We start from the raw sequence: 26892 nt of genomic DNA, 5'->3' as shown, positions 1-26892 counted from the left end.
ATAAAGAATAAATATAAATATTTATTAATACGTAGAGTTACATGAAACTTTTTTATTTTAATAAATATGAGTTAATTTAGAAAAATATTTTTCAAGTGAAGTTACAAATATAAATATATGATTTTTTATTTATCAACCACAGTGAAATATTTATATTTTTTAAAAGTATAAATACCTTTTCAAAATTTTTTTTACTAAACTTGATACTATATTCTAACTAAAAAAATTTTGAATTATTAATGGAACTGGAACGTAAATAAAAACATGGTTGGAAAACATGCGATGTTTTTCCTTCATAGTGTAGGTATGAATACCATTTAAAGGGCTTCTAATAAATGATAAGTGATGACATCTCTGCCTTTGGTCATCCATGCGCTGAGATCAGTTTTTCCTTTTTCGTTTTTCTTTTTTCTTTTTTATTTATTTATTTATTTATTTTATCTTGCAGTGACTAACGAACTAATTGTATTTTTTCTCTAATTTATTTATTTTTTTGGAAAATAAACTGGGATATTTCCGTATATCATAGGCAAAGGGCCTTTGTGTTTTTGGAAGTAGAAGACTACAAAGTTTGAAACTTTCCGTGTGTCCCATTAGGGCCCAACCCAAGTAAAAATAGGAAAACCCACATTGCTGCATTGGGACCCCTACAAATTAATAAATGAAAATTATGATAGGTTTAATGGTTGAAGCCTTGAACCCTGTATCTGCTCAGGTAAAAAGAAAAACCAACTAAGTGATAATATTTGGTAGGTAAAATAAAAGGCTGCATTCTCCTCTGCATCATTGCAAAAAAAAAAAAAAAAAACGTTTACAAACTTTTTCTTTTCTTTTCTATTGTTCATCTCTATATTAAGATAGGTAGGGTTTATTTTAAAGCATCGAGCCAAAGACTCTGAGATTCAGTGTTATGTTTGTTGACTCAGAAATTAGTACTAAAATTTCGGTCTCTGTATCCAAAATTTCAATATCTCCAAAAAATGGAGACACAAGGAACTGAAATTTTAATAACATTTTATACCTAAAATACTTTCATTTTAATTAATTAATTTTAATTTTACTCTTTGTGCAAATTAAATTAAAGCTTTATTCTTATTTCAATTTCGGTCTCTCATTTTACACCAAACAAAATACTGAAATTTATTTCAGTCTCCGTCTCAGCGTCTCTTAAGGTAGCGTTTGGTGAAGAGACAGAGACGGAAAGACTGAAACTGAGAGACAGAGACTAAGAGACAGAAATTAGAATAAATCTCAATATTCTGTTTGGTGCAAAGTGGAAGACAGAAATTAAAACAAGAATGAAATTCTAATTTAACTTGTATAAAGGGTAAAATTAGAATTAATTAATTGAAATGAAAATATTTTAAGTATAAAATGTTATTAAAGTTTCAGTCTCTATCTCTAAAAATTTTAGTCTTCTATGTCCCTACTTTTTGAAGGTATTGAAATACTAAAATTTCGAAGACAGAGGCAAAAATTTTAGTACCAGTCTCTAGATCAATAAACATGATACCGAATCTCAATCTTCCAGTCTCTGTCTCAGTATCTCAAAACAAACGCTATCTCTTTACCAAACACTACCATATATATGTCTTGGAATTATGTGAGTTGAGTCCCGAAATTTAATGATGATACCTAATTTAGTGCTACCGAATAAAAAAAAGGTTTAGAAGGTTTTGGTGGACTAAATAACTCTAGAAGAGATAAGAGTTCAAATAATATACACTAACGATATATACTTATTCGACTTAAAATGCCTACATCTAATCTCCTTAATCGGAATATCTTTGTAAGTACCGAAACCTAGAGCTCCCAAAGAGTGTTAACCCAAAATAAACCTCACCAATTGCCTCGGCCTTTGTAAAATGTAAATACTCCCACCGTACCGTGCATACATTGGAGATTCTCTCAGGTTCCAAAAAGTTCCAAACACTGGTCAAAATTTGAAAAGCAATGTGGTGTATAAATCTTTTCCTCCATAGAGAATGATAAAACTTCTTACAAAAAATTATGGTCCTAAAATCTAACGTCAGTAATACATGCATTCAGTGTAATTTTTCAAAAATTAGACCGTCACAAACAAAATCTGCCACCTTGTAAAGATGTGAAAACCACTCCAAATTGTTGGAACAGCCATAACTTATCAAAACACTACTATGTTTTAGTTCCATTAAGTCCTCTACTTCAATGATCTTTCTCCTCTTCCTTTTGCTTTGAATTTTGACTACTTTTAGGCCCTTTTCTTTAATAATTCCAATTTGTCCTTTGAGGGGCTTTCCCCATAGTCATACCAGTTTACTCCCTCTTCTTACTCACATTTTTTAAGGATGATTTATCTGCTGATGCTTCCACTTCTTTTTTCTGCTTCTTTCCTTCTGCAAATTTGTTTCTTTTTCTCTTATTACCTCTTTTATTTAACAATCCTTTCTCTGCTAGCATTTTCAGCTTCTGTTTTTTCCTCTCCTTTGCTTTCTCCTCAAATCCATCATCCATCATCTTCATTTCTGCCACATTTTTGGCACTGAAAACCTACAACACCACAAAGGGGAAAAAAAAGGAAATTGGAAAATGTTAAACTTAGCAGAGTTTCTGATTGAACAAGCCACAACCACAAAAGAGATAGGGGAGGGAACCAAATATGAAATTCAGCCATACCTTTTTCATGATAGAAAGAACCTCATTTTCTTTGTATTCAATCATTTCAAGTTGCCTTTCAATAAGAGCTTCTATTTCACAAACAAGTTCAACATCATTCTGCAAGAGCCAAGTTAAAATGATAACTTAGTTACAAAATCAATGCAATGTAAAATCACAATCCTTGATGTTCTCATTAATGACATGAAACAAATCAAATAACAAGGACACTGCAACTGCAAAGCCTATAAAGTTACAACACAAAAAGACACCTATCACACAAATAAATAAAAGGAGAGATATCGAGCAACTAGCAACCACCACTACCCCAAAATTTCACTGCCCTCTTCAGAAAATAAGAGGACAAATAGAATGAAAAGGAAGAGGAGGAAAGTAAGCTTCTGGGAATTCAATTTATTCGCTGGTACTTTCCACTAAGAGTGGTCAGAAGTAATAAGCCAGATAGTACAGTGGTCTTGGTTCAAGCAATGGTAAGAATTAGAAGGGGTGAAAGACAAACAAATCAATATACTTACCAAAAGGTATTCCAAATATTATTAGCAGCTCATTATACTTCTAAGAACTTGACTTACCTGGGTGACAAGGCTCAAAGCCAGTCCTCCTCTACCTGCTCTGGCAGTACGACCAACACGATGAACATAGTCTCGTGGAAACCTGCAGATGAGAAGTTGAACTATCTTTTATCAAATATCAGGTGCTTCAGAAGTCAACTACGAAATATTATAAAAAATGGTCAAGAAAAATAACCTTGGAACATCATAATTGATAACAAGGTCGACTGTCGGGATATCCAAACCACGGCTGGCAACATCTGTTGCTAGCAGTATAGAGACCTTCCCTGATTTAAACCGTTGAAGTGCCTCAAGCCTTTGAGCCTGCGATTTAAATGAATATAGAGCTGCTGCTTCAAGATCAAGCACTTCTAGCATTAAACTTAAACGATGACAATCTCTGCAATTGAGGAACAATAGATGTTATCAATCTTATATGGGGATATCAGTGACAGGCAGCAAACAACCTTTACATAGAAAGCGGAAAAGCCAGTACAGTTAACATAAAATTAATATTTTAATTAACTAAGAGACTATGACCATTCCTTGGAAAGTATAAATGCATAACAATAATCTACCGAAATTGCAAGAATTTAACTGTATTATAGTAGTTATTCTATGTCAAAAAACCATTGTTATGCTATTATCACTCTTCCAGGTCTGGTCATAGTTAATTAAAAGTTGCATCAGATTACCTAACAAAAGTTATATATATCATCACTTTTTTTTACCCAAACAGAAGAGTAGATCAAATTGAGGATAGTTCAATAGGTAGGAAGGATAAGGAAAACAAAGAAAACTATGGACAGAAACATTAAACAAGACTTGGATTTTAATTAATGGATCGGGCACTCGGCCATAAACATGGTTTACAGTAGGACACATAATGTCATTTGATTCATAGACAGTACTCTGCTAAGTGAAAAAAAGTTGCTGTTATAACTGTGAAAGTTGTCTGGGATTAGCTGATAGTTTTCCATAGATGCATAAGTGCCAACTATAACATTAGAAAAATAAGTAGCCATACTTGTTTGAGATATTACCCAAAATGGCAGCACGGTGCTTTAGAACCCAAAATAAATAAATAAGATTATGCACCATAGATAAGAAAAAATGAATAGGAAACCATAAGACAGAAAACAAAAGCGGGATATGAAAGTTCACTAATGTTATTAAGAGAGATACCTGCATGTAGAGATAAATACAATGGCAGATCGGATGTCCATATCTTCCATTTTTGATAAAATATGCATCAAATATACCTCCTTGACCTTTTTAGGGATGAACATAGCCTGTTGCTTAAGTGTTTGTACAGTTTTCAGGCCTTCATATGCCTCATAGACATACAGTCTATCCTGGTAACGCTCAGACAACTTTTGCAGATTACTTGTGGTTGTTGCAGAAAAGAACAGATTTTGTCGATTTTCTGGTAAGCACTTAAAGATAAATTTCAATTCCTCCTGAAAACCGACATCAAGAACTCGATCTGCTTCATCCAGGACAAGGAACTGCATATAAATATGAAGGTAAAGAAATGCATAACATTTAGCATTTAGATATACACAATGTAGTTCCATATATATACACACACATATATAACCTATGTCCTACATTTCAAGCTTCTGGGACACAGTTCTACACTACAAGCCCTCCATATACCTCCATTGAAAATCACAGCATCATTAACAGTAAACCAGAACCACAACAACATCAACACCAAAACCTCATTATCCATTAACAAAACAAAAAAACATCACGATCATTAATACATAGATTAAAGTAAGGTTGCTTCCTAGAAATTCCCTGACTTTTAAACCCTCCTATAATTTAAAAATTGCAATTGAATTCTTCAAATTAAACATTTTTTTAAGCAAGTCACTCCTCACAAACAGTACTCATAGTTTGAGAAATTATCGTTAGACATTGTGAACAATCACATATTTTTAGACTATACAAACACGAAAGAGTTGAACCTAGTTATTACCTTAGTTCTAGCAAAAACTAGAGGAATATCAGGATTCTCGAGCAAGGCCTTGATCCTCCCCGGCGTGGCAATAACGACGTGGGGCCTGGCAGCAAGCTCCTTGGTCTGCCGAAGCATGTCCATGCCGCCGACAACCACTGCAATGCGGAGGTGGAGGCAGGAACCGAGGGCGCGGAACTGCTCCGCTAGCTGGAACGCCAGTTCCCTAGTGGGCGTCACCACCAACGCGAACACACCGAACGGGTGCTCCGACAGGCGGTGGAGGATCGGGAGGGCGAAAGCGGCGGTCTTGCCGCTGCCAGTTTCATCGATGCCGAGCACGTGGCGGCCCTCCAGCACGCGCGGGATGCAGTGCGACTGAACACGCCGGGGACGCTTCATCCCGAGCTCGCCGCAAGTCTTGACAGCCCATTCGGCAAGGCCGAGTTGGGCGAATGTGGAGGCGGAGGAAGAGGAGGAATCTGTGGTGGTGGATGCGGCGGCAGCTGGTGGCTTAGAGGTTGAGTGATTGTTGTTGACGGTGGAGATAGGGTTTCGGGAGGGTTTGGAGGTGGGTTTGAAGAGAGGGAAGTTTTGGTCTGCAAGGATTTGTTGCTCCATTATGTTTCCTAAGTGTAAGCCAACATGTTTCCCTAATATTCACTTTTTGGGTATTAGCTAATTACTAACCTCTCTTACTTTTTTTGTTATTAGAGAAATTTTGTTTCAACAACCAAGATTTTTATTAAATTTATAAAAGTATATGCATTGCATATAATAATTTTTTATTTATAAATAATCTTTATTTTTTGGAACCATTCAGGTAGAGACGTTTAAAACGTCTTTTTTTAAAAGATATTTTTAATAATTAAATTTTAATACATATAATTAATTAAATCGTGTTATTTTTTATCAAAATTAGGTCGATAAATTAGTTTGACTGAAAAAATAATAAATCAAATTTTGAACTAATATAAATTAATATTATTTTTTATACAAAATTACTACAATATTTTTATTATAAAAAATAACTAAAATATTATATATATATATATATATATATATATATATATATATATTAATTTTGAAAACTCTAAATTCTAGCCCTATAACGACAGAAAAGTAAAGGGCTAGAATTTAGGATTCTCTATATAAGAGGAGTATTTTAGTCATTTTCTATAATATATAAGAGTATTATAGTTATTTTTTATAAAAAAATAATATTAATTTAGATCAGTTTAAAATTTAATTCACTATTTTTTCGGTCAAATTAATTTATCTGACCTAATTTTAACAAAAATAATTGTTTAATTAATTATATGTGTTAAATTTTAATTACTAAAAAATATCTTTAAAAATAATAGCTCTCTTATTTTTTACCAGCCAATGAATTATAACTCAAATAATCTTTTCATACTCATCTAAAAAGTCGTGAGTTCGAATTTTCTTATCTTTGGTAAAAAAAAATTCTTTATTCTTTACTATAATATTATTCTTATTATTAGATTATACTACTAAAATTATGTCTAATTTTTTAATTTGCCGATAAAATATTTTAAAATGTTATAAAAATACTCAAACGTTACATAATTATTTTTAAAAAATTTGTTACAGATTAATTTTAATGTGAGTTTTTATAAGTATGATTTAAAAAATGAGATTTTTTATATTTAAAATTTGATGATTTTATTAAGTGAATTATTTATATTTTTTTGTTAGTATTAAAAATACTTTTAAATAAAAAATTCTAAAAATTTAATTTTGATAAATTTTTATATATATTTTAAATATTGTTACAAAATTTTGGACGTCCATGTGCAAGACAACAATGAGTCGGTTGTTCATATTGTTGGAGACTGCTTCATATTCAACGCTAAAAGTATGCAAACCAACACTTTGTTCAACTTGGATTTGATAAGCTGGATTGAAAATAATCTCTCTTCTCCTAATAATCTCTCTTTATGGTTTTACACTTTTTGAAGGTACTACTATCCCAATTTCAGTAGCTTTAAAGCAAATTAAAGTGCGAAACAAGAAATTCTTATGTCATGAACTATAAAACATGATACAGCTTTTTGAGTGATGCCAAGGTCTAAGCAGAACCCAGGCATCTATTATGTTAGCTGGTTACATGTTTTTCGTGAAGCAAATTATGTTGCCAATATTATAGCAAAGAAAGGGCAAAATCTCATCTTTGATGAACTTTGATTGTTTTGGCACCCTTGCTTTCATGGGATCTTCATTTGCTTCCTTCTGTTTTTTCCTTTCCTGGAATCTTTGACCCCCTTCTCACCAAAAAGTAACTCTCCCAAAACCAAATTAGCCAACACATTCTAGACAGAAAAAATTATTAAAATAATATCTAAAAATTTATTTTGATGACAGATATAATTTTAGAAGATATTATTGATAAATAAGTTTCAAACAATAAAAAATATGATAAAAAAATTAGATATTAAATATATTTTTTTAAAAAAATAAAAATTATATTCTAATGTAATTTTTTGAAAACATCATTAGAAAAATAAGATTTCTGAATTTTGTTAGTATACTTTTTAAATATTTATTCAAATGTTTGGTACAAAAATTCAAATTAAATAGATAAATTGTTTGAAAAATATAAAAAAATTTTGTTACTTATAAAAAATATAATATTTATTAATTATTTTTATCATATTTTAAAATTATTTAGAATCTATTTTGTTAATAAAATTTTTAATTTTTTAAAGATTTTATCTGTATTTAAATCTTTTGAATATCAAATAGGTAGGTAATTATTGTAGATATTATTGTGGAAAAAATACAGAGGAGCACAAATTGACCGAGGCGCTCTCACTTTCAACATCCTTTTCTTAAAAAATAAACTAAAGTTCTGCATGTAATTTCAGGGTGATATGATGATTTGGCACTTTGTCTAAGGTTTTCTCTGTCACCATCATTTTGTCATACGAAAATTTTACACTCTCTTACTTTAATGTGTTACATCTGCTAGTTTGGATCTTCATTTCCGTCCTAATGTTGAATTGTCCTCATGAGATAGCTAACAGTAAATGTATAATATTTTAATTAGATTCAAACTAGTAATGATATGTACTTTTAAATATGCTCCAAATTTTTAAACAAAGTAAAAAACGGAATATATTTAATATTTTAGAAATTTACGAGAATATAATAGTAAGTTAGTAACTAATGTTTCCTTAACCAATTTGTTTTCTTAATTAAAAAAGAACTTCGGAAGTAGCACTTATTAGTTAGCTATTACGGATTAGTGAACCTGTGGGGTGGAACAAAGTAGTTAGGGATGGCAAAATTTTTTGAGATGTGAAAATTTCTATAGGGATTGTTTTAAAGGGGAATTTGGGGGACAAAATTTGGTAGGCGCGGAGATTCAAGGGGGATTTCGTCCTTTTTTTTTTTTTTTTCTAATTACCGAAATTTATAAATTTATTAAATTATTTTTAATAATATATTTTTTATATATATTTTTTTAGTAATTTCACACACATATGTATATATAAATTTAAAATTTCTAATTTTAATTTGCATAATCCTTCTTTAATTTAGAGATTTTTAACGCTCTCTATATTCTATCTAACTTCTCTATAGCCAACCTGTTGTTACTTTCCTTTCTCATCGCATTGTCACACCTCACCTTGTCATCATCCTCACCGCATCGTGCTCATTATTTGCGACGTTCTTTTTCGTACTTCTGTCATCGTGTCCATTCTTCTCTCTATTGCTGGGTCTCTCATCTCGTACACTGCTCTGTCTTTTAGCTCGCCATTGCGTTCTCCCACTGCGTTATTTCGAAAGAAGTCACCATCTTATGATTTAGATTTTTTATATAAATCTTACTGCTTTTATATATGATGGATACTTAGCTTGCAGTTCTATTCATATGAAACTTAATAATTAATTAAAACTATCAGATAGATAGGAAATGTGGTCCTCGCGGAGAATGGAGTTCTATAGAAAATGGAGACGGATAGCAATATTCCATCACAACGAAAAATAAAAACGAAAATAAAGAGCAAATCTGGCCGGAGATGAGGAGTAGGGAGACATCCCCCGCCTCCGCCCTACCCCATTGACATCCTTAAAAGTAGTAATCTATAATTGATTAGTTCTAGTAAGCCTTAAATATGCCAATTAAGTATTTTTATAGATCCCATTAAGATGAGATTGATTTTTTTTAAATGAAAAATTGATAAAATAAAAAAAAAGTTCTATTACACTTGTATTTTTTATTTTATTTTATCAATTTTAGAAGAATTTTTTCCATCAAGATGACCCATCAATTTGACAATTAAGCTAACTTATATAAATAAAAAAGATTAAGATCTTATAAAGTAAGAAAGTTAGTAAATTAATAATAAAATAAGTAAATTAATTATTTTTAAATTAAAATAGTGGAACACATATTTTATGAAATCACAAAATCAATCATAATTAACCTTTCATTAACTTTCTTATTTTAGAAGATTTAAATTTAAATAAATAGGAATCAGTAACAACTCCCAACTAAAAAAATAGTATTTTTTAAAAAGGTAAAATACTCTTTCTTCATGACCCCTCAAATTTTCATTTGAAAAGAAAAATCTTGGGATCGGTTGGATTAGGTGCATGATAATAAAAGATTAATCAAATGCTTAATTAATTAACATATTGAGAGCACAGTTAGCACACTAGTACACATTTACATATACAACATTATACCAAAACAAAAGCTTATTGCATGGTTTCCAAGAAAGTGCTTCCTCTCATGTACAACCTACTCTGAATTAGGTTCTGTGAAATAATATTATGAAGCTCCTCATGCTTCTTATCCCTCAGCACCTTCCTCCTTGTCTTCACTTATTTATTCACACACACAAACAAACTCAAGTCTCTATCCACAATCAAAAAATGGGGTTGCATTGTTATTATTATTATTATTATTTGTTGATGATGCTTGTTCTTGTAACTGGCTATGCAGAATCACAGCCAATTTTTCACCCTTTTAACCACACTGATTTACAAGCAGCAATATCTGACATGAGAACAAAATCTTACTATGGATTTGCAATGCTATTGCAAATGCTAAATGGAACATCACAACCAAGTAGCTCCTTAACATTCTTGATGCCAGATGATAGGGAACTATCAACATCAGCCATTGCTGCTGATGAAATTGAAGATTTCTTGCTAAGCCATGCAATTCCAATGCCACTCTACTTCAATGATTTATCTCATTTCCCAACTGGGACCCTTGTTCCCTCAGGCATAAGCACCAAAATGATTAGGATCCATAACCGTGGAAGGGGTGATTTCTTTGTTAATAATGCTCAGATTGTTTCTGCTAATGTTTGCTTGGGCTCTGTCATCAAGTGCCATGGCATTGATGCAATTATTGAATATGATGCTTGACATCATTCCACATTATTATTATTATTGTTATTGTTCTTAGGATCCTTCACTTGCAAGCAATCCACCCTGGCTATATGATCAAATATCAGAAATAAAACCAATAACAATTCTCTTATTTTGATGATTTCTACTGTTTAATTATATATAGGTATGAGTAGTAGTAACCTTTGTGGTTGGATTTTATGTGGTTACCTAACTCCTAAACACATAAAAGAGACAATTTGGACTCAATTGAACTACTTGGAAGTCATCTTCATTGTTGTACTTTCTACAAAACCTTATTGCATGGAAACCGTTTACTTGTTCAGAGGGATTTGTTACTTCTTGTTTCTGCTCTTGAAAACAGTAATTACATGTTCCTATTTCTAAATCTATATATTAAAAGAACATACTATAGAAAACAAATTAAAACATTCTCTAAAGATCCTTCTCATCATCATGAACATACTATATATATAAGGTAGTTATATAATAGCACATAGATCATACAATAATACTAACTAGACATGATGATATGTGCCAACGAACCCACCATATATATATGGAATGTGTAATGTGTCACATTATAGATTGTACTAGGTGTACATTTTATGTGACCCATCATCATCATCATCATATATAATATATAGTTTTAGAGATGAAGAGAAGTGTCAACACCAGAATCACCAGAAGCACAAGAGTCCCAATCATACAAATCGTCATTATTAGTATTATTGTTGTTGTTGTTATTCTTCCATGGCTCTGCATGAGATGTATAGTTCTTCTGGAAGCTTCTTCTGTGGTCCTGATGATGATCCTGCTCTTCCTGTGAAGTTGGCCAAAGAGAAAGAGAAACATGGGGTGGTGGGGATGGTGATGAAGATGACCTTGATGATGATGATCTTGTTCTACTACTTGTTGTTGCTGCTGCAGATACATAACTGTGATTATTATGATTATTGGGACTGAATAATAAGTGTTTATTATTGTTCATAGACTCAGTAGTTAGCATTAACTTTCTGAGCTCTCTTTCTTGTCTCATTTCCTTCACTCTCTGGAGTTGCCTAAACCTCTCTTGTAGAAGAGCAATGGAGGAATGACGAGCCACACTTGCATCATTGTTGTTGTTGTTGTGACTTTCCCTACCCATTTTGAATAGGGTGCAATAAGGGTCTAAGGAAGCATGAGTTGATGTACGTGTGTATATATAGGGTGATCATGAGATTTGCTTATATAATCATGTACTCAACTTTTTAATAACTTGTTGGAACATGTTATTGGACTACTACTCTTCTTTCTTTTCAAAATAAGCCTACTCACGTGAAGATGTAGTGTAAAAATGTATCTGAAAAAAGGTTAGATGGTTTTATAGGTAGGAATAGTAATAAAATAGTATTTTAATATCTACACCTGTTTCTAATATTAACTACTTATTCGGTTACTCGTTTTATTATCAAGTAAATACTCATATTTGTTCGTAAAAAATTAGTCATTTTTTAAATTAGTTTTTTATTTTTTTTTTTTAAATTTATCCTCTAAAAACTTTAAGTTAATCATCACGTTGGTTTTTTTGCCATTTTTTTTAGTAACAATATCAAAGTTTGCTAATATAACACGTTAAATGATACCATAATATATATTTAAGAGTTTTAATCGACTATTAATATAATAAATTTATAAAATTAGATCAAATTAAAACTTAATTAAAAAAAATTTTGAGACATACATTAGAATTCCTTATGAGATTAGTTTTATATAATTTTATAGACTTATCATATTATTTACCAATTAAGATTACTATATATATATATATATATATATATATATATATATATATATTGCTGTGTCACTTAACGTATCACATCCGTAAACTCTAATGCCATTAACAACGGAAGTAAAAAAAGGATTAATATCACTAACTTAAATTTTTTAAAGGATGAATTTGAATAAAAAAAAAATTTTAAAGATCAATTTAAAAAATGAGTAATCTTTTAAAAACTAATTTGACCCTTTACTTAATATTTCTTGATATTTTATTATTAAAAATTCACAATACTTTAATTATAAATAGAGTTGGTTTAAATTACCTTCACTAAAATATTTAACATAATATATATAAATATCTTAATGAGAAATGTTAAGGGTTATCAGTATTTATTGTTTTTTTTATCTAACTCAATATATTTGATCTCATATTTATTCCATTTCAATCATTATCTTTACACAAAAATATCTGATAAAGATGTAAAATTAGGTGTAGTAAAGAATAGAATTAAAATAATACTAAAAAGAGAAAAGAAGTAAATAAAAATGGTGTGATGAAGTGAAGTGATTGAAATGAATGAGAATCGGGAGAAAGGATGGAAAGTCCAAAAGGAAGAAGATGAAAGGGCAATCTGAGGGCTCGGGGATGGTGGGGGAAGGAGGGAGCTCCTTCTTTTTCGGTAGAAAGAGGCAAAAGCATTGCTAAAGCAGAAAAGGAGCGAGTAGAATAGTCCAAGAGAATGTCGGAAGCAAGCACATGGAAGGGTGTGTTTGGAGGAATAATAAGTCGAGTGAGGCACTGCCAACATGTCCCAAAAGTACTTCCTCTCCCTATTCATCTTTCCTTATGCTATTGCTTCTTTCTCAACTCTCCCCTTCACACATACACCAGTTCCCGGCTTACTAGAGTCATGTGGTATTTACAAAGACATTTCTATGCCAATTTAAAAAAGCCAAAGTAATATTAGGTTTAGGTTTAGGGGTGAAAACAGATCGAATCGGAGTCGACTATGATTAAAATTTCGATTCGGTTCGCACAAAAATTATTGAATTGAATTTAATATGATTACTACCTTTGTGGATCAGATATCGGAAATATTTGTAAAACATAAAAATATTTTAAATGTGTATTTTTATTCAAAAAATATCAATAATTTTTGTTTGCACTCTTTTAAATATGTCTACTTTTAAAATATTATTAAACATATTTTTTAAAATAATAAAAATAAAATAATTCAACATATATTATTATTATTAGTTGAAATAAAATATAAAAATAATACTTATTTATTTATCTTTTGCAAATTCGCAGAGAATCGATATACAATAACTACTTAGAAATCTGTAATTCAATTTTATTAGTATGCGAATTAAATTAATATCCACAATTTTCAGATTCGATTCAGATAAATGGTGCGGAAGTAACAGCTATTTTGGCTTGGACGTGACCCTTTTGAGCCGTAACTTGTGTGCCCCCCAATCGCCCGTTTGGGCCTTGGCCAAGATCCAAGAGGTTGCCTTTGGGTCATCTCTTAACACTTTGTATAATGTTATTGCTTCTTCTAATCAATTTCAACTAAAATGAAAATGTTGGTAATGGTACATTATTTGTTTCACCTCTAGTTATTAGATTTATTATTAGGTGTTTCTACCACAATGAACCTTTTCCTTTTGTTGGTTGAGGAATTGGGGGCAGTGTATAATAGGAAGAAGACAAGGGCTTAGAAGGAGGAATAATGTTTGGAGGTAATGATGCTTTGATTGAAGAAATTATGTATGACAAGTACAAACATCCCAACATTCCTTTCTCTCTCTTCATATCTCTATGCAACTCCTTTGTCCACAAGCATTTGGATCTCAATGGCATGCACTAATGAAAGCTGCAGATACCACTAATGCTTTATATTGGATTTTCCTCTCAGAATGAACCTAGCTACCCCCACTTCAATTCTTCTTCCCTCTATTATTTTCTAGCTTAGATATTCTTAAATTACAAGACAAGGCGTGCATTACAAATCTTATTATATTAATTTTTCTTCTCATTGGACTACATTATGTTTAGGTAAAAATATAGATATATATATGTTGGTATATTAGTCCAAATTAGGAACATAACAAGCATAAAAAGTTGATTGGAGGTGCAATAATAATAAGGTTAAGGTGCTACCATTTTGATGACTTGATTATTATGTAGTTAGTGTGGTGTAATAATATATAAACTTGTGCATCGCTATGTCCAATAAAGAAAGAGGCGTTTTTGGAGTTGAGCTTTGAATTGGACATGCATGCAGCAGCCTCAGAAGGGAAGATGTTAGGTTTGCTTCAAATCAGAAAAGGTATCAAAACAAAATGCCTAATGAGTAATGACATTGTAAGTAGCTAGAAGTTCATGTACTTTAACAGCCTGTATGAATCATATGATCATCATGATGGGACTAATTAATTCAATCAAAACTTCAAAACTCATTTTTCAATGTTTAAATTTTCATCTTTCTTCATTTTGTTTATTTTCCCACGGTATTTTCAATTCGACTAATTTATTCGTAGATCGAAATTTTTTTTAAAGATATGTCATAAGTTAATGGGTTATTGCATAAGACTAAATTTAAACTTAAACTTACTTAAATGGACGAATGAACTAATTAATAACCATTAATATACTTATTTTTATAACTTGAATTTTAGTGTAGTTTTCACGTTGTTATTTAAATATAGGTTCTTTTCACATCGGAATAATAATCTTTTAAAGTTTTTATTCTTAAGTATGCATAAAAAGTTAATCACTAGATTAATCAATCGTATAAAATATATATTAAATTATAAAAATACACATTAAAAAATTAATACATAATATTTAAACACAAATATATGGTAATTGTTTTTTTTTTAATGTATAACACATTTTTAATATTTAGTATGCATATTGAAAGATCATTAAAGTTGATACCTATAAGAAACTTTTACAATTTACTAGGATTGAAGATATGATTAAGTTAAACATGATATTATCTCTCTCTATAAACTTGGACCAAATTAAGCATTAGAAGCAGTTATTTAATGGGGAAAAGAAAGCGGTAAAAAGGTACGAGAAGAAGTGAGATATAATTTGGTGGATAGTGGAAAACATGGGTACTTCAGGAATGCAAACATGCAGATTGTTGATTGTTCCGCTAAATAATGGAATCTCGAGATTATCAACGCCAAGTTTGATTGAATCTGAGTTGTCTCCAACATGATTCATTACATTATATATTTCACCTCATCATCACATTCATGTCTACTATATGACGCTACTAAATCAAAATTATTCTTGAAAGAAAAAATACAGTAACTAATAATATTTTTGAATAATGTGTGAATAATGTGAATTAATAGAATTAAAAAAATAGATTTAATAAATAACATTAAATTAGAATGTAGTATATTTGTAAAATAAAATTATAATAGCTATGTTTAGCCGAGTTCGGTCCTTGTATAATACTAGTAATTAATTTTATATACTTAACGTGATTATAAAAGTTGTATTTGATAAAATTACTTTTAACATTTAAAATGAATTTAATAATAAAGAATAGAATAAATATAGATATTTATTATTATATAAAATTTTATTAAACTTTCAATTTAAAAAAAGACAAATTAAATTTTAAAATCATAAAATGAGGTGTCATATACCGTAAAAGTGCAGTAAAATAGAAGTAAACATAAAATGTTGTCATATACTGTATAAGAATTTAAAATTCTGTATAAGAAATCAAAATTCTATATATCAGAAAAATATGTCTTAAATACCGGGCAGGTTTCTTACTTTCTTGTAAGATTTTTTTTTTTAGACAGAAGGTTTCTTGTAAGATTAAAAAACAAAAGTAGTAAAGAAAATTAACTACTGTTTGAAAGCAAAGTCGAAGCCCAATATAGAGAGTGGGCCAAAAGTGTTATCCCTAAAGCTGTAGGTAAGGCCCAATAATAAAAGCCCAATATAAAGCCCACAATACAAAAAACACAGTCTCTTCTTAGTTCTGCTGTTACAGTAGCTGTGTTGGGTGGTGCGTGCGTCTGGTATAGTAATCGATCTGGAGTGAGAGATTCAGCGAAGAAGAAGAAGAAGCGAAGATGAACACAGACATCACAGCATCGACGAAGCCAGAGTACCCTGTAATTGATCGCAACCCTCCCTTCACCAAAGTCGTAGGCAACTTCAGCACCCTCGATTATCTCCGATTCTCCACCCTCACCGGCATTTCGGTCACCGTCGGTTACCTCTCCGGTCACCTCTCTTTTTCCCTCTCTATTAGTTATATTTCAATTAAGCAATTCAATTGAATAATAATAATGATGATAAGATTAAAATTGCCCCCAATTTGGTTGAAATTAGGGATTAAGCCTGGAATCAAGGGACCTTCCATGGTGACTGGGGGACTCATTGGGCTCATGGGCGGTTTCATGTACGCTTACCAGAACTCAGCGGGTAGACTCATGGGTTTCTTCCCCAACGACGATGAGGTAGCTCGCTACAAGAAGAAATAAGCTTTTTTTTTTTTACTATTTAATTTTTTTTATTAGTTGTTATTTTCACATTTGGGACCTCTCTATTACTTTTTAACTCTACGGTGCTAGCTCTGAATAATTTGATCTCCCTTTATTGTTGGGATTGCTTGTTTCTTGAGCTGCATTTCCTTTGTGACGAGCTTGTCTTGTTGGAATGATAAATCAATGTTATGTGGATTTTTCTGTGGCTCTGTATGATTGAGGTTCGATTTAGTAATATACCAAGAGAATTTGTGGTGTGTTTGCAAGTTTGGGGTTTTGTTCTTTCTGGAAAAGAGTTAAGAGTCATAGTCATTCTTTAAACCAGTTCCTTCGTAAATGCAATGTTATCTTATCTTTGAGGGATTCTAAGGGAACATTTGTTATACAAGTTAATAGATGGTATAAGGGGGAATTTACTTACTGTTAGCATTGGTCACCATATTTGCTACCAAATTAAACATGAAGTCGTGCTAATCATTAACATGCCATCAGCCTTTCCCTTTTCTGATTGAGATAAAACACTAGGTGCACGGTTAACACTTAGAATGTTCAGAAGATGAGAAATAGGGGATGTGATAACACAAAAACGGTCATTGTTCCCCATATAGAGAAATGTGTAGAGATAAAAGAGTGAGTCCAACTCTGGTGCTAATACTTGCAACCAGTTTCTCCATGCGAAAGGTTCTACATTGTCCAACTCTGTGCTCTGCTATTAAATTCTGAATCTAAAACCACCTTTTTTCATGCTGTTTCAAATTGTAGCACCAGTTAGTACATGCTTATGTACTACTGTTGTTGCAATGAATATGTGTCATATGTTATGTGCTTGGTGGCTAAGGAGTTAAGGAGATACTGATTTTTTGTCCCCCAGAGCTTATGTTGTTGTGAATGAAAAAATCTAAATTTGGTAATACACTAATACATAATTTATAAGCTGCTTGGGTCATGCTTCATGGGGTTATTTTTTATCGTTTTTTCTTCAACCTGCGATTATCCCTGGTAGGAGCAACATGGTCATGTTACTGTATAAATTGGTAGGGAAAAAAAGGAAGCATATGAATGGATTTTATTACTATAGTTGAACATATTTGGATTTTTTTTCTGTACCCAATTCTTATTCTGATGCTGGTACCTTGTATCCAATATTTGTTTGGTGGATATATAGACTTTCATAAGAATAATTGAGTTGGTGAGATAGGTTGATTTTTAGCTATAATAGCTGAATGGCATCAATATCTTTAAACTTCATAGAATACTCTTGTAATAATCAATTTTTGTGTATTATTAAATATTAATTACAAGCCATGTGATCTTGCACAGTTGCTATATCTGGACTAATTACAAAAGCATGGTGAGTTTCATTGGTCAGAAATGTAAATCCTAATGCCTAGTTGCCTACACATTGGTTGAATAGTAATCAACTAATCACTTAGTAAAGTGCTATTTATAAACTTTAAAGCTGACAGAGTTAAAGGGTTACTTTTATGTGACATGATATCTAACTTTCATCACCTTGTTTTGGCAAGAATAGAGAATGCGTTCACATTGATTTAGTGAATGACAAAAAGAGTTCATACTACGGTATGAACTCTTTTTATCGTTCATGTTTCTTTATTTGTGGTTATAAGGAGCCTCATTATGAGCTTTTTGCATAGTTTTGAAGTGGAAAGAGATAAAAATCAGCTACGAGACAAGTGGGAACAAGGGTTATTACTTAATACTAGATTTGCTCCAAGTGAAGGTGACATGAGCTATTTAGAGAGCAAAGGAATTCACACCTCATAATTACGTTTATCTTTATATGGTGAGAGCTTGAATGTGTGGAGACTGGTGACATTTGAATTGCTTTGCGGCCGAAGGATGATGGGATAGGATTGGTATTATAGTACTACACCACACAAAAGTAGAAACAGGGAGATTGATTGGATTTGGAGGGCGTGGATGACCTCAAAAGTAGATAGTTCTTTCTTCTTTCTTCTTTTCTTTTTTCAAAAAAAGAAAATATAGCATGGAAATGATTGACATAAAAATTATGAATTTAATGGTTTATTAAACATTTTTGTTATACTAATTAAAAAAAAAAAAAGCTGTTGATCGAAGCACAAAGAATTTTCATGTATAATAAAATGATTCAGTTTCCTTTTTGTTTTGGAAACATCTCAATTTCTCTAAGAAGTGTCAATCTGCCGAAGATCTTGGGTATGTTTGTCTTAAGCTATTCATTGATGGGATAGGATTATCTCATATTTATTTTGATTATGACCAAATATATGATAACAAAAATAAACTCTCAAAATATAGTCTTCTTAAATTTTATTTGGCTTATTTTAAGTATCTTCCTTTAAATGTTTATCTATCTTTTAACAGAATCAAGTTATTCAGTCCTAAAACATAAAAATAAAACTAGAAGTCATAACATGGTATACTGGTATGAGTGTGACTAAATATATGGTGGCACAGCACAGGATTTTTTTATTTTAATTAAATAAATATAATAATTACAAAAATGAATCAATGGTGAGGTATTTACGAAAATGCATTTTCGGACACTCGAATGGTGAGGGATAACTCCAAAATGGCTATATCTTAGATGCTGTGACCCCGTGTTGTGATAGGGTGACGGCGAGTCACATCCTGAGTGCACTCGGGATATGTATAAAGGTTGAAATCGAATACTGAGCATTCGAGATAGGCGCATAACGTGTAGGGAGTCTCAGCATCCGAGATATGAGCAACTCCCTAATTCTTTCCTCAGCATCCGAGATATAGTCAAGGATTTAATTAGGATGTCAGCACCCAGGATATGGGTATTATGGTTTAGATGTCTCTGCATCCAATATATGTTGAAGAATAAATCTATTTATAGAGCTCATCCTAATACCTCCTCCCACACAATTCACAAACCAATCTTTTCTTTCTCTTCTTTCCATTTTGTTCTGATGGAGTATAATCAATTCTTTTTTGTTGTGGTTTATCCCAATGGGGTAGTAAGAGACAGTAATGAAGGAATGGTTTTCGAGTCTGATAAGACTATGATGTTGCGCACAAATCAGGTTGATCATCCTAAACAATATGGGGGGAGTAAGTACAAAGGAGGTTGGGTGGGTTGCGTATAGATTTTTGCACGTTCTTCCGAACAGTGGATTTACCAACCGATTATCTCGGATGCTGAGACTCCATCCACGACGATTGCTCATATTTCGGGTACTGAGACCTCCTACACGTTATGCGCCTATCTCAGATGCTCAATATCCGATTTCAATCCTTATACATACTCCGGGTGCACTCAAGATGTGATTCGCCATCACCTTATCACAATACGAGGTCACAATATTCGAGATATGACCATTTCAGGATTACTCCCTCAACGTTCGAAATGTGTCTCAAGATACATTTTTGTAAATATTTCACTGTTTATTCATTTTTGTAATTACTATATTTATTTAATTTAAATAAAAAATTCCACAGCATTACATGTATTGAGATCAGAGAACAGTTATATTTTTTTATTTTACTTTTTTAGTAGCTAAATAATGGTGTGAAATTTGAAATTTCATAATCTTAACATGAATATCCTACCTATAGTCATACTTTTTTCCCTGGTAGTAAAAATACACGAAATTAATTTGACTAAATAATATTTTTTGAACATTGAACTCAGTATATTATTTAGGTTTTTAATTTATTATTTTAAAAAAAATGTTATTTGTACACTAAAATAAAAAAAAGTTAGTCATTTTAGATCTTGGTGCATTTAACATTGTAACATGTAAACTCTTCATTATTTTATTATTATTATTATTATTATTATTATTATTATTATTGTTGTTGTTATTATTATTAAATGAAATACTTAGATGTTAAGTTGTTAACAAATAACAATTTTGTAAGTATAGAGATCATAAAATAGTATTATTATTGTTGTTGTTATTATTAAATGAAATACTTAGATGTTAAGTTGTTAACAAATAACAATTTTGTAAGTATAGAGATCATAAAATAGTAGGGAAAAAAAATCTAAACCATTAAACTTTATATCTGTCACAACGATAACCGTAATATTTTTTATTAGGATTAATCTCTACATATAAGTGTTTTGCGCTTACAAGCTTTACAAGTACTTAGAAAATAAAACCTATAAACGTGCTGTTTATGTTACGGGCCTCTTTAATAAACTTTTAAATCAATCCAAATCAATTAACGCGTGAATATATAACTTCCATTTTTCAAAAGATTTCGTTTACTTTTTCGAGTTTCTTACCAAATTTGTTCGATCTCTTTTGTACGTTCTCTTTTTGCCTTTGATCTCCTTCTGTATTTTTCGATTTTCATGGTTTCTGAAACAAAGTTTTGAAATTGTTTTAAAGATAATAGAATTTCAGAAATACACTCAAACGATTCCAAAAGTACACCCAAAGGCTTATAGAAATACACCCAAAGGATTACAGAAATACACCCAAACAGTTACAAAAATAAACCAAACAATTACAGAAATACACCCAAAGGGTTACAGAAATACACCCAAAGGATTTAAGAAATATACCCAATATCAGGGAGGAAACAATATATTTATTCTTGAAATCTTTTAATGTTTTGCTGGTTAAGGATGAGGCACATGACAGAGACAATCTAGAAAAAAAATCTAGAAGAACAGTAAAACAGTATCTTAAATAATGTTTTTTTGTTTTTTCTGGTGATTTTTTATGGAGATTTGTATCTTTTCTTCTTGATTTCTTCTACTCTTCGCAGAATCGTAATTTGTTTCGAATGTCGCTTGAATCTTGACGGTTTGCGTTTTGATTGAGGAAGAAGAGGAAGAGTGTGGCATAATGAACGTGTTGTAAGGCGCGTGCGTTAAACGCTCAATTTAAAGAAGTGATACGCGTGTTTTTTTTTATTTTATTTGGCTAACTTGTATAACTTGTAAACTAAAAATGTTTGTATACGTAGCAAACCCCTTTTTATTATTACTATTATTTTGCGAGTGATAAAGCTAGATAGATCATGCATAGATATCATCATTGTTATTCTAAATTGGATGAGATGAGTGCAATGATAGGATGGTAGAAAAAGGAACTTATTATACTTTTCTGGTACACGCATTACATAAGCAATTAAGCATACTCACTTTACTTATCTCAATCTTGTCCCTCTTTATTTTAAAGTGAGCCATTTATATTTCTATCTTCTGCACTTTCCTGGTTGTCCCGAAAGAGGAAAAAATTTCTAAGTGGGGTGACGGAATATTGTGGACCTTCTCACGTGTTGCTAGACCTGTTGACAAACTTTGTATATTTACAAAATATGATATAATTAATAAATTAGAAATCAAATTAAATTTGTAAGGATTTAACTGTTTAAGACTTAAGTTTGATTTTCGTTATTGATACAAAGTCAATTTTAATTTGTTAAATATTTAGATATATATAATTTTAGGAGATGATGAATATTGAACCTATTTAAATGTTTTTAAAAAATGCATAATTATGACTATATGAATAAAATTGAGTTTATAACTCAATTAATTAAACAAATATTGTGCATTAAGAGATTAACCGCTTTTAATTAGTAGAATATAATTATGATTAGAGTAAACTATTAAAATAATACTAAAAAATTTACGTTGTTGCTGACCAAAAAGGAAACTCATAAAAAGATTTAAAAATGTTCGGTAGGTCGGGTACCGGACGTTCGGGATGATCCTTGGGTGGATAGTTGGGGCGTGATCTGGAATGGGTCATGAGGGTGAGATGGGGAACTGACGTTCCGAGCTCTCGAAAAAGATGGGGGGTGCCACCTACAATGACACTCCGATGCTCAAGTCAGTCGAATGTGCAGGCGAAAAGGGGGTAAGGCAGTGTATGACGTACCTTGGGGGAAGGGCTGGTCCTTCCCCATTTATATCGTGTCAGAGGTGGGCCCTACAAGGCTAGACCCACTTTCCTCGAAGCTTCCTCACAGCTGTAGTGGAGAGCTGCTAAGGACGCGTGTCCGGCTCGCGCAGCGAGCGGTACGTGCCCGACCGCTCGAGTCGGGTCATCCGAGGGTCGGGGTCGACCCGCGAGAAGAGGTCAGGAGTGCTAGTGCTAGTCTTTCCAGTTTACTGTACTTTGCTTCTGCTCCTTGTAGCGCCCTACTCACGAAGTAGATTGGCTGTTGAGCCTTTCCTTATTCTCGCACTAAGACTACCGCGAGTACTCCCTACGTTATGGCCAAATATAGGTAAAGTGGTTCTCCGACCCTGGGCTTTCCGAGTACGGGGGGTGCCGCTAGGATCTCCTTGAAGTGTTTGAACGCTACCTCACATGCAGGAATCCACTCGAATGCTATCCCTTTTCTCATCAAATTGAAAAAGGGTAGAGCTTTTGCCGCCGATGCCCCGAGGAAGCGAGATAATGCGGTGAGCCGCCCCGTTAGCCTCTGGACGTCTTTGATACAGCCTGGGCTCTTCATTTGTAGTATTGCCTGACATTTTTCGGGGTTAGCTTCTACCCCCTTTGGGTGATCATGAAACCCAGAAATTTCCCGGCCTCCATGACGAAGGCACATTTGAGTGGATTGAGCCTCATGCCATTTTTTTAGAGGGACGCGAATATATTTCCCAAATCTCCCAGGAGATCATCTAGCCAGGTGGTCTTTGCGAGAATGTCGTTCACATAGACCTCCACCGTCTTCCCTATGAGATCGTCGAATATCTTATTCATCAATCTCTAATATGTAGCTCCCGCATTTTTCAAGCCAAAGGGCATCATCGTGTAACAATAGATTCCTTTTGGAGTTATGAATGCTGTTTTGTCCTCATCAGGCCGGTGCATCGGTATCTGATTGTAGCCGAAATAGGCGTCTATGAAGCTAAGGTACCGGTATCCCGCCGCCGCGTCGACGAGCGCGTCAATGTTGGGAAGGGGGTAGCTGTCCTTGGGACACGCCTTGTTAAGATCCGAATAATCCACACACATTCTCCATTTTCCGTTGTGTTTTTTCACCAGGACTACATTCGACAACCAGGTCGAGTAGTCTAGTTCTCGAATAGAACCTGCTTCTAGGAGGCTGGCCATTTGCCTGGCCACCTCCTCTGCCCTTTCTTGCGACATCTTCCTCCTCCTTTGAGCCACTGGCCGAGCTTCAAACTTGACGGCCAGGTGGTGCGACATAAGATGTGGGTCTATGCCTAGCATGTCGGCCGGCGTCCAGGCGAACAGATCGCCGTTGGCTCTGATCATCTCTACCAAAGGTTCTTTCAATTCATGTGGGAGGTTTCTATTAATGAATGTGAATTTTTCCTCTGTGTCCCCAACTCTGAACTTCTCTAGGTCCCCCTCTGGTTCAGGTCTGGGGTTGTCGTCGATTCGGGCATCCAGGTCGGCGAGAAACACTCCTGACGCTTCTTTGGATTTTTTCCTCAGGGAGAGACTGGCATTGTCGCAAGCGATCGCCGTTTCTAATTCTCCTTTTATGGACCCTACAGATCCGTTGTCCGTGACAAACTTCATGATGAGTAGCTTTGTGCTGATCACTGCGCTGACCTCGTTGATGGTCTTCCTCCCTAAGATGATGTTGTAAGCTGTGGAGTCTCGTAGAACTACGAACTCGGCCATAACCGATCTCCGTCCTTGTTCACCTCCTAGGGAAATCGGTAGGAAAATTATGCCATCTGGCTTGATGAAGTGATCGCCTAGCCCGACGACGCCGTGTTGATGAGTCCTTAGGTCGGCGTCTCGTAGCCCCAACACGTCGAAAACGTTTCGAAACATAATGTTCGAGTCTGCTCCTATATCTATAAGAATCCGTTTGACGAGGCCGGTTCCCACCCGGGCCGTAATGACCATGGGGGGATTTTCCAGGATCTCGTCGAACCATTGATCTTATGGTCCAAAGGAAATGGACGGGGCCCTTTTAGAACTTTGTGAGGGTGAAGAGGAGATCGCCAGAACTTTCGTGTCTTTTTTATGTGCTGATCTTGATTTTGGTGCTGTGTTCCTTGCGGTCACTACGTTTACTATGGTAAGACCCTGGTCCTCGTCCCTTGGTTCTTGCTGCCGCTTCGCTGTTCGGGACTTGTCTTCCCCGTCTTGGTCACGACCTCGTCTCTTCGGTTCCCTGGTGATATGGGAGAATTCAGCCAGTTTTCCATCTCTAATTGCTTGTTCAAGCGCATCTTTTAGGTCGAAACAGTCCTGCGTCTTATGTCCGTAGCCTTTATGGTAATCGCAGTACAGGCTTTTGTTACCGCCAGTCCGATCCTTCAGTGGACAGGGCTTCGACAAGATTCCCTTCTCAGCTATCTATTAGTAGACTTCCATGATGGGGAGAGTGAGGGGTGTATAGTTGGTGAACTTCCCTACACGAGGTACCGGTCTAGGTGTTCTGCTCGGGCCGCCGTCTCTGGCGTGCTCCTTCGGTCGTTCTCCGTTGCTGTGTTGCCTGGGCTGAGTGTAGGAGGGTTGCCGCTTGTTGGCGGCCACAACTCGACTGACCTCCTCGTCGTTAATGTATTTGCGTGCCACCGTTTGGATCTCTTGCATCGTCTAGACTGGCCTAGTGGTGAGATGCTTTCTGAAATCATCATTGAGAAGTCCATTGGTCAGGCACAGGCTCGCCACCGAATCCGTTAACCCCTCTATTTCCAAACATTCGTCATTGAAGCGATCTAGGTATTTTCTGGTCGTCTCGTCGGCTTTCTGAGTGACGCCAAGTAGATTGATCGGGTGTTTTGCCTTCGCGATTCTAGTGGTGAATTATGCTAAGAAGGCGCGGCTGATGTCCGAGAAACCGGCCATGGAGCCTTATGGGAGGCTATTGAACCACCGTATCGCAGGGCCTGCCAGGATGACCGGGAAGGCGCGACACCTTACCTCGTCTCCCACTCCCTCTAGGTTCATTCGGGCCTCGAAGGCCGTGAGGTGTTCCTGTGGGTCTTGTGTCCCGTCATACCTCATGTCCGTTGGTTTGTCAAAGTGCTTTGGCAACCGGACCTCGAGGATAGAATGGTGGAATGGGGTGGCGCCCATGATGACGGGTCGTCGCGTTCTCTCGGACCTCTCTTCTCCGTTTTCACAGTCTCGTCTCATGACACACGCTCGCTTGCCCCGAGCGTAGATGATTGTATCGTTTCGTCTCCTAGGGCGCTCCCGGTCCTCCCGACTGCTTTTTTATTCCAATTCCGAGACGGGAGTGAGTCGGGAGCGATTGCTTTGGTGGGAGGCTTTGCCTCGACTTTCGGGGAATTGGGAGTAGTCAGGGTCGGAGGCCTCTTGGTGACGTTCCTGATCCGCTAATTGGCGTTCCAGGTTCTACACCCTATGGCGCAACTCTTGCATTATCCTGGCGCTATCGCTGCCCGTTCCCCCGAAGGGACATCTTTCACGGACTCTTTGTTGTGGCTCGGTTCGTCGTGGAGGGGATCTTAACCGCTCCCGGGGGGAGGCGACGGAGGCAGCCCCCTCAAGACCTCCCGGGCGGCCTTGGTCCCCTGACCTGGCACGATCTCCATTCAGTCTCGTCGTTCCCCACAGACGGCGCCAATGTTCGGTAGGTCGGGTACCGGATGTTCGGGATAATCCTTGGGTGGATAGCTGGGGCGTGATCTGGAATGGATCGTGAGGGTGAGATGGGGAACCGACGTTCCGAGCTCTCGAAAAAGAGGGGGGTGCCACCTGCAATGACACTCCGACGCTCAAGTCAGTCGAATGTGCAGGCGAAAAGGGGATAAGGCAGTGTATGACGTACCTTGGGTCCTTCCCCATTTATATCGTGTCAGAGGTGGGCCCTACAAGGCCAGGCCCACTTTCCTCGAAACTTCCTCACAGCTATAGTGGAGAGCTGCTAAGGACGCGTGTCCGGGTTGCGCAGCAAGCGGTACGTGTCCGACCGCTCGGGTCGGGTCATCCGAGTGTCGGGTTGACCCATGAGAGACCTAGGTTAGGCCGTAACAAAAAATATGACAAAATAAAAGAGTTAGATATTAAATATATATTTTAAAATATATTTAAAGATAAAATTTTGATATAAATTTTTATAATTATTATTAAAATAATAAAATTT

At 34.5% G+C, this 26892-nt stretch overlaps 3 protein-coding genes across 3 annotated transcripts; 2 read left to right on the top strand and 1 right to left on the bottom strand.

Moving 5' to 3' along the window:
* Positions 1-1942: 1942 nt before the first annotated feature.
* On the bottom strand, positions 1943-5849 carry LOC112796023 (DEAD-box ATP-dependent RNA helicase 36). The gene is made up of 6 exons (XM_025838268.3): positions 5191-5849; positions 4392-4714; positions 3403-3606; positions 3228-3309; positions 2656-2754; positions 1943-2529 (listed from the first exon to the last, which is right to left on the bottom strand). The coding sequence occupies exons 1-6, from the start codon at positions 5788-5790 to the stop codon at positions 2296-2298; spliced, it is 1542 nt and encodes a 513-aa protein (XP_025694053.1). The 5' UTR covers positions 5791-5849; the 3' UTR covers positions 1943-2295.
* A 4267-nt stretch (positions 5850-10116) lies between these two features.
* On the top strand, positions 10117-10575 carry LOC112794553 (FAS1 domain-containing protein SELMODRAFT_448915-like). The gene has a single exon (XM_025836548.1). It carries the CDS (start codon positions 10117-10119, stop codon positions 10573-10575), a length of 459 nt encoding a protein of 152 aa, XP_025692333.1.
* A 5758-nt stretch (positions 10576-16333) lies between these two features.
* On the top strand, positions 16334-17114 carry LOC112796022 (NADH-ubiquinone oxidoreductase 20.9 kDa subunit). The gene is made up of 2 exons (XM_025838267.3): positions 16334-16585; positions 16694-17114. The coding sequence occupies exons 1-2, from the start codon at positions 16432-16434 to the stop codon at positions 16843-16845; spliced, it is 306 nt and encodes a 101-aa protein (XP_025694052.1). The 5' UTR covers positions 16334-16431; the 3' UTR covers positions 16846-17114.
* Positions 17115-26892: the final 9778 nt, after the last annotated feature.

The sequence above is a fragment of the Arachis hypogaea genome, chromosome 4 (genome assembly GCF_003086295.3).
Source record: "Arachis hypogaea cultivar Tifrunner chromosome 4, arahy.Tifrunner.gnm2.J5K5, whole genome shotgun sequence".
In the NCBI taxonomy this organism is placed as follows: domain Eukaryota; kingdom Viridiplantae; phylum Streptophyta; class Magnoliopsida; order Fabales; family Fabaceae; genus Arachis; species Arachis hypogaea.
The sequence above is the reverse complement of the archived record's forward strand: the minus strand, read 5'-3'. Positions and strand labels throughout refer to the sequence as shown.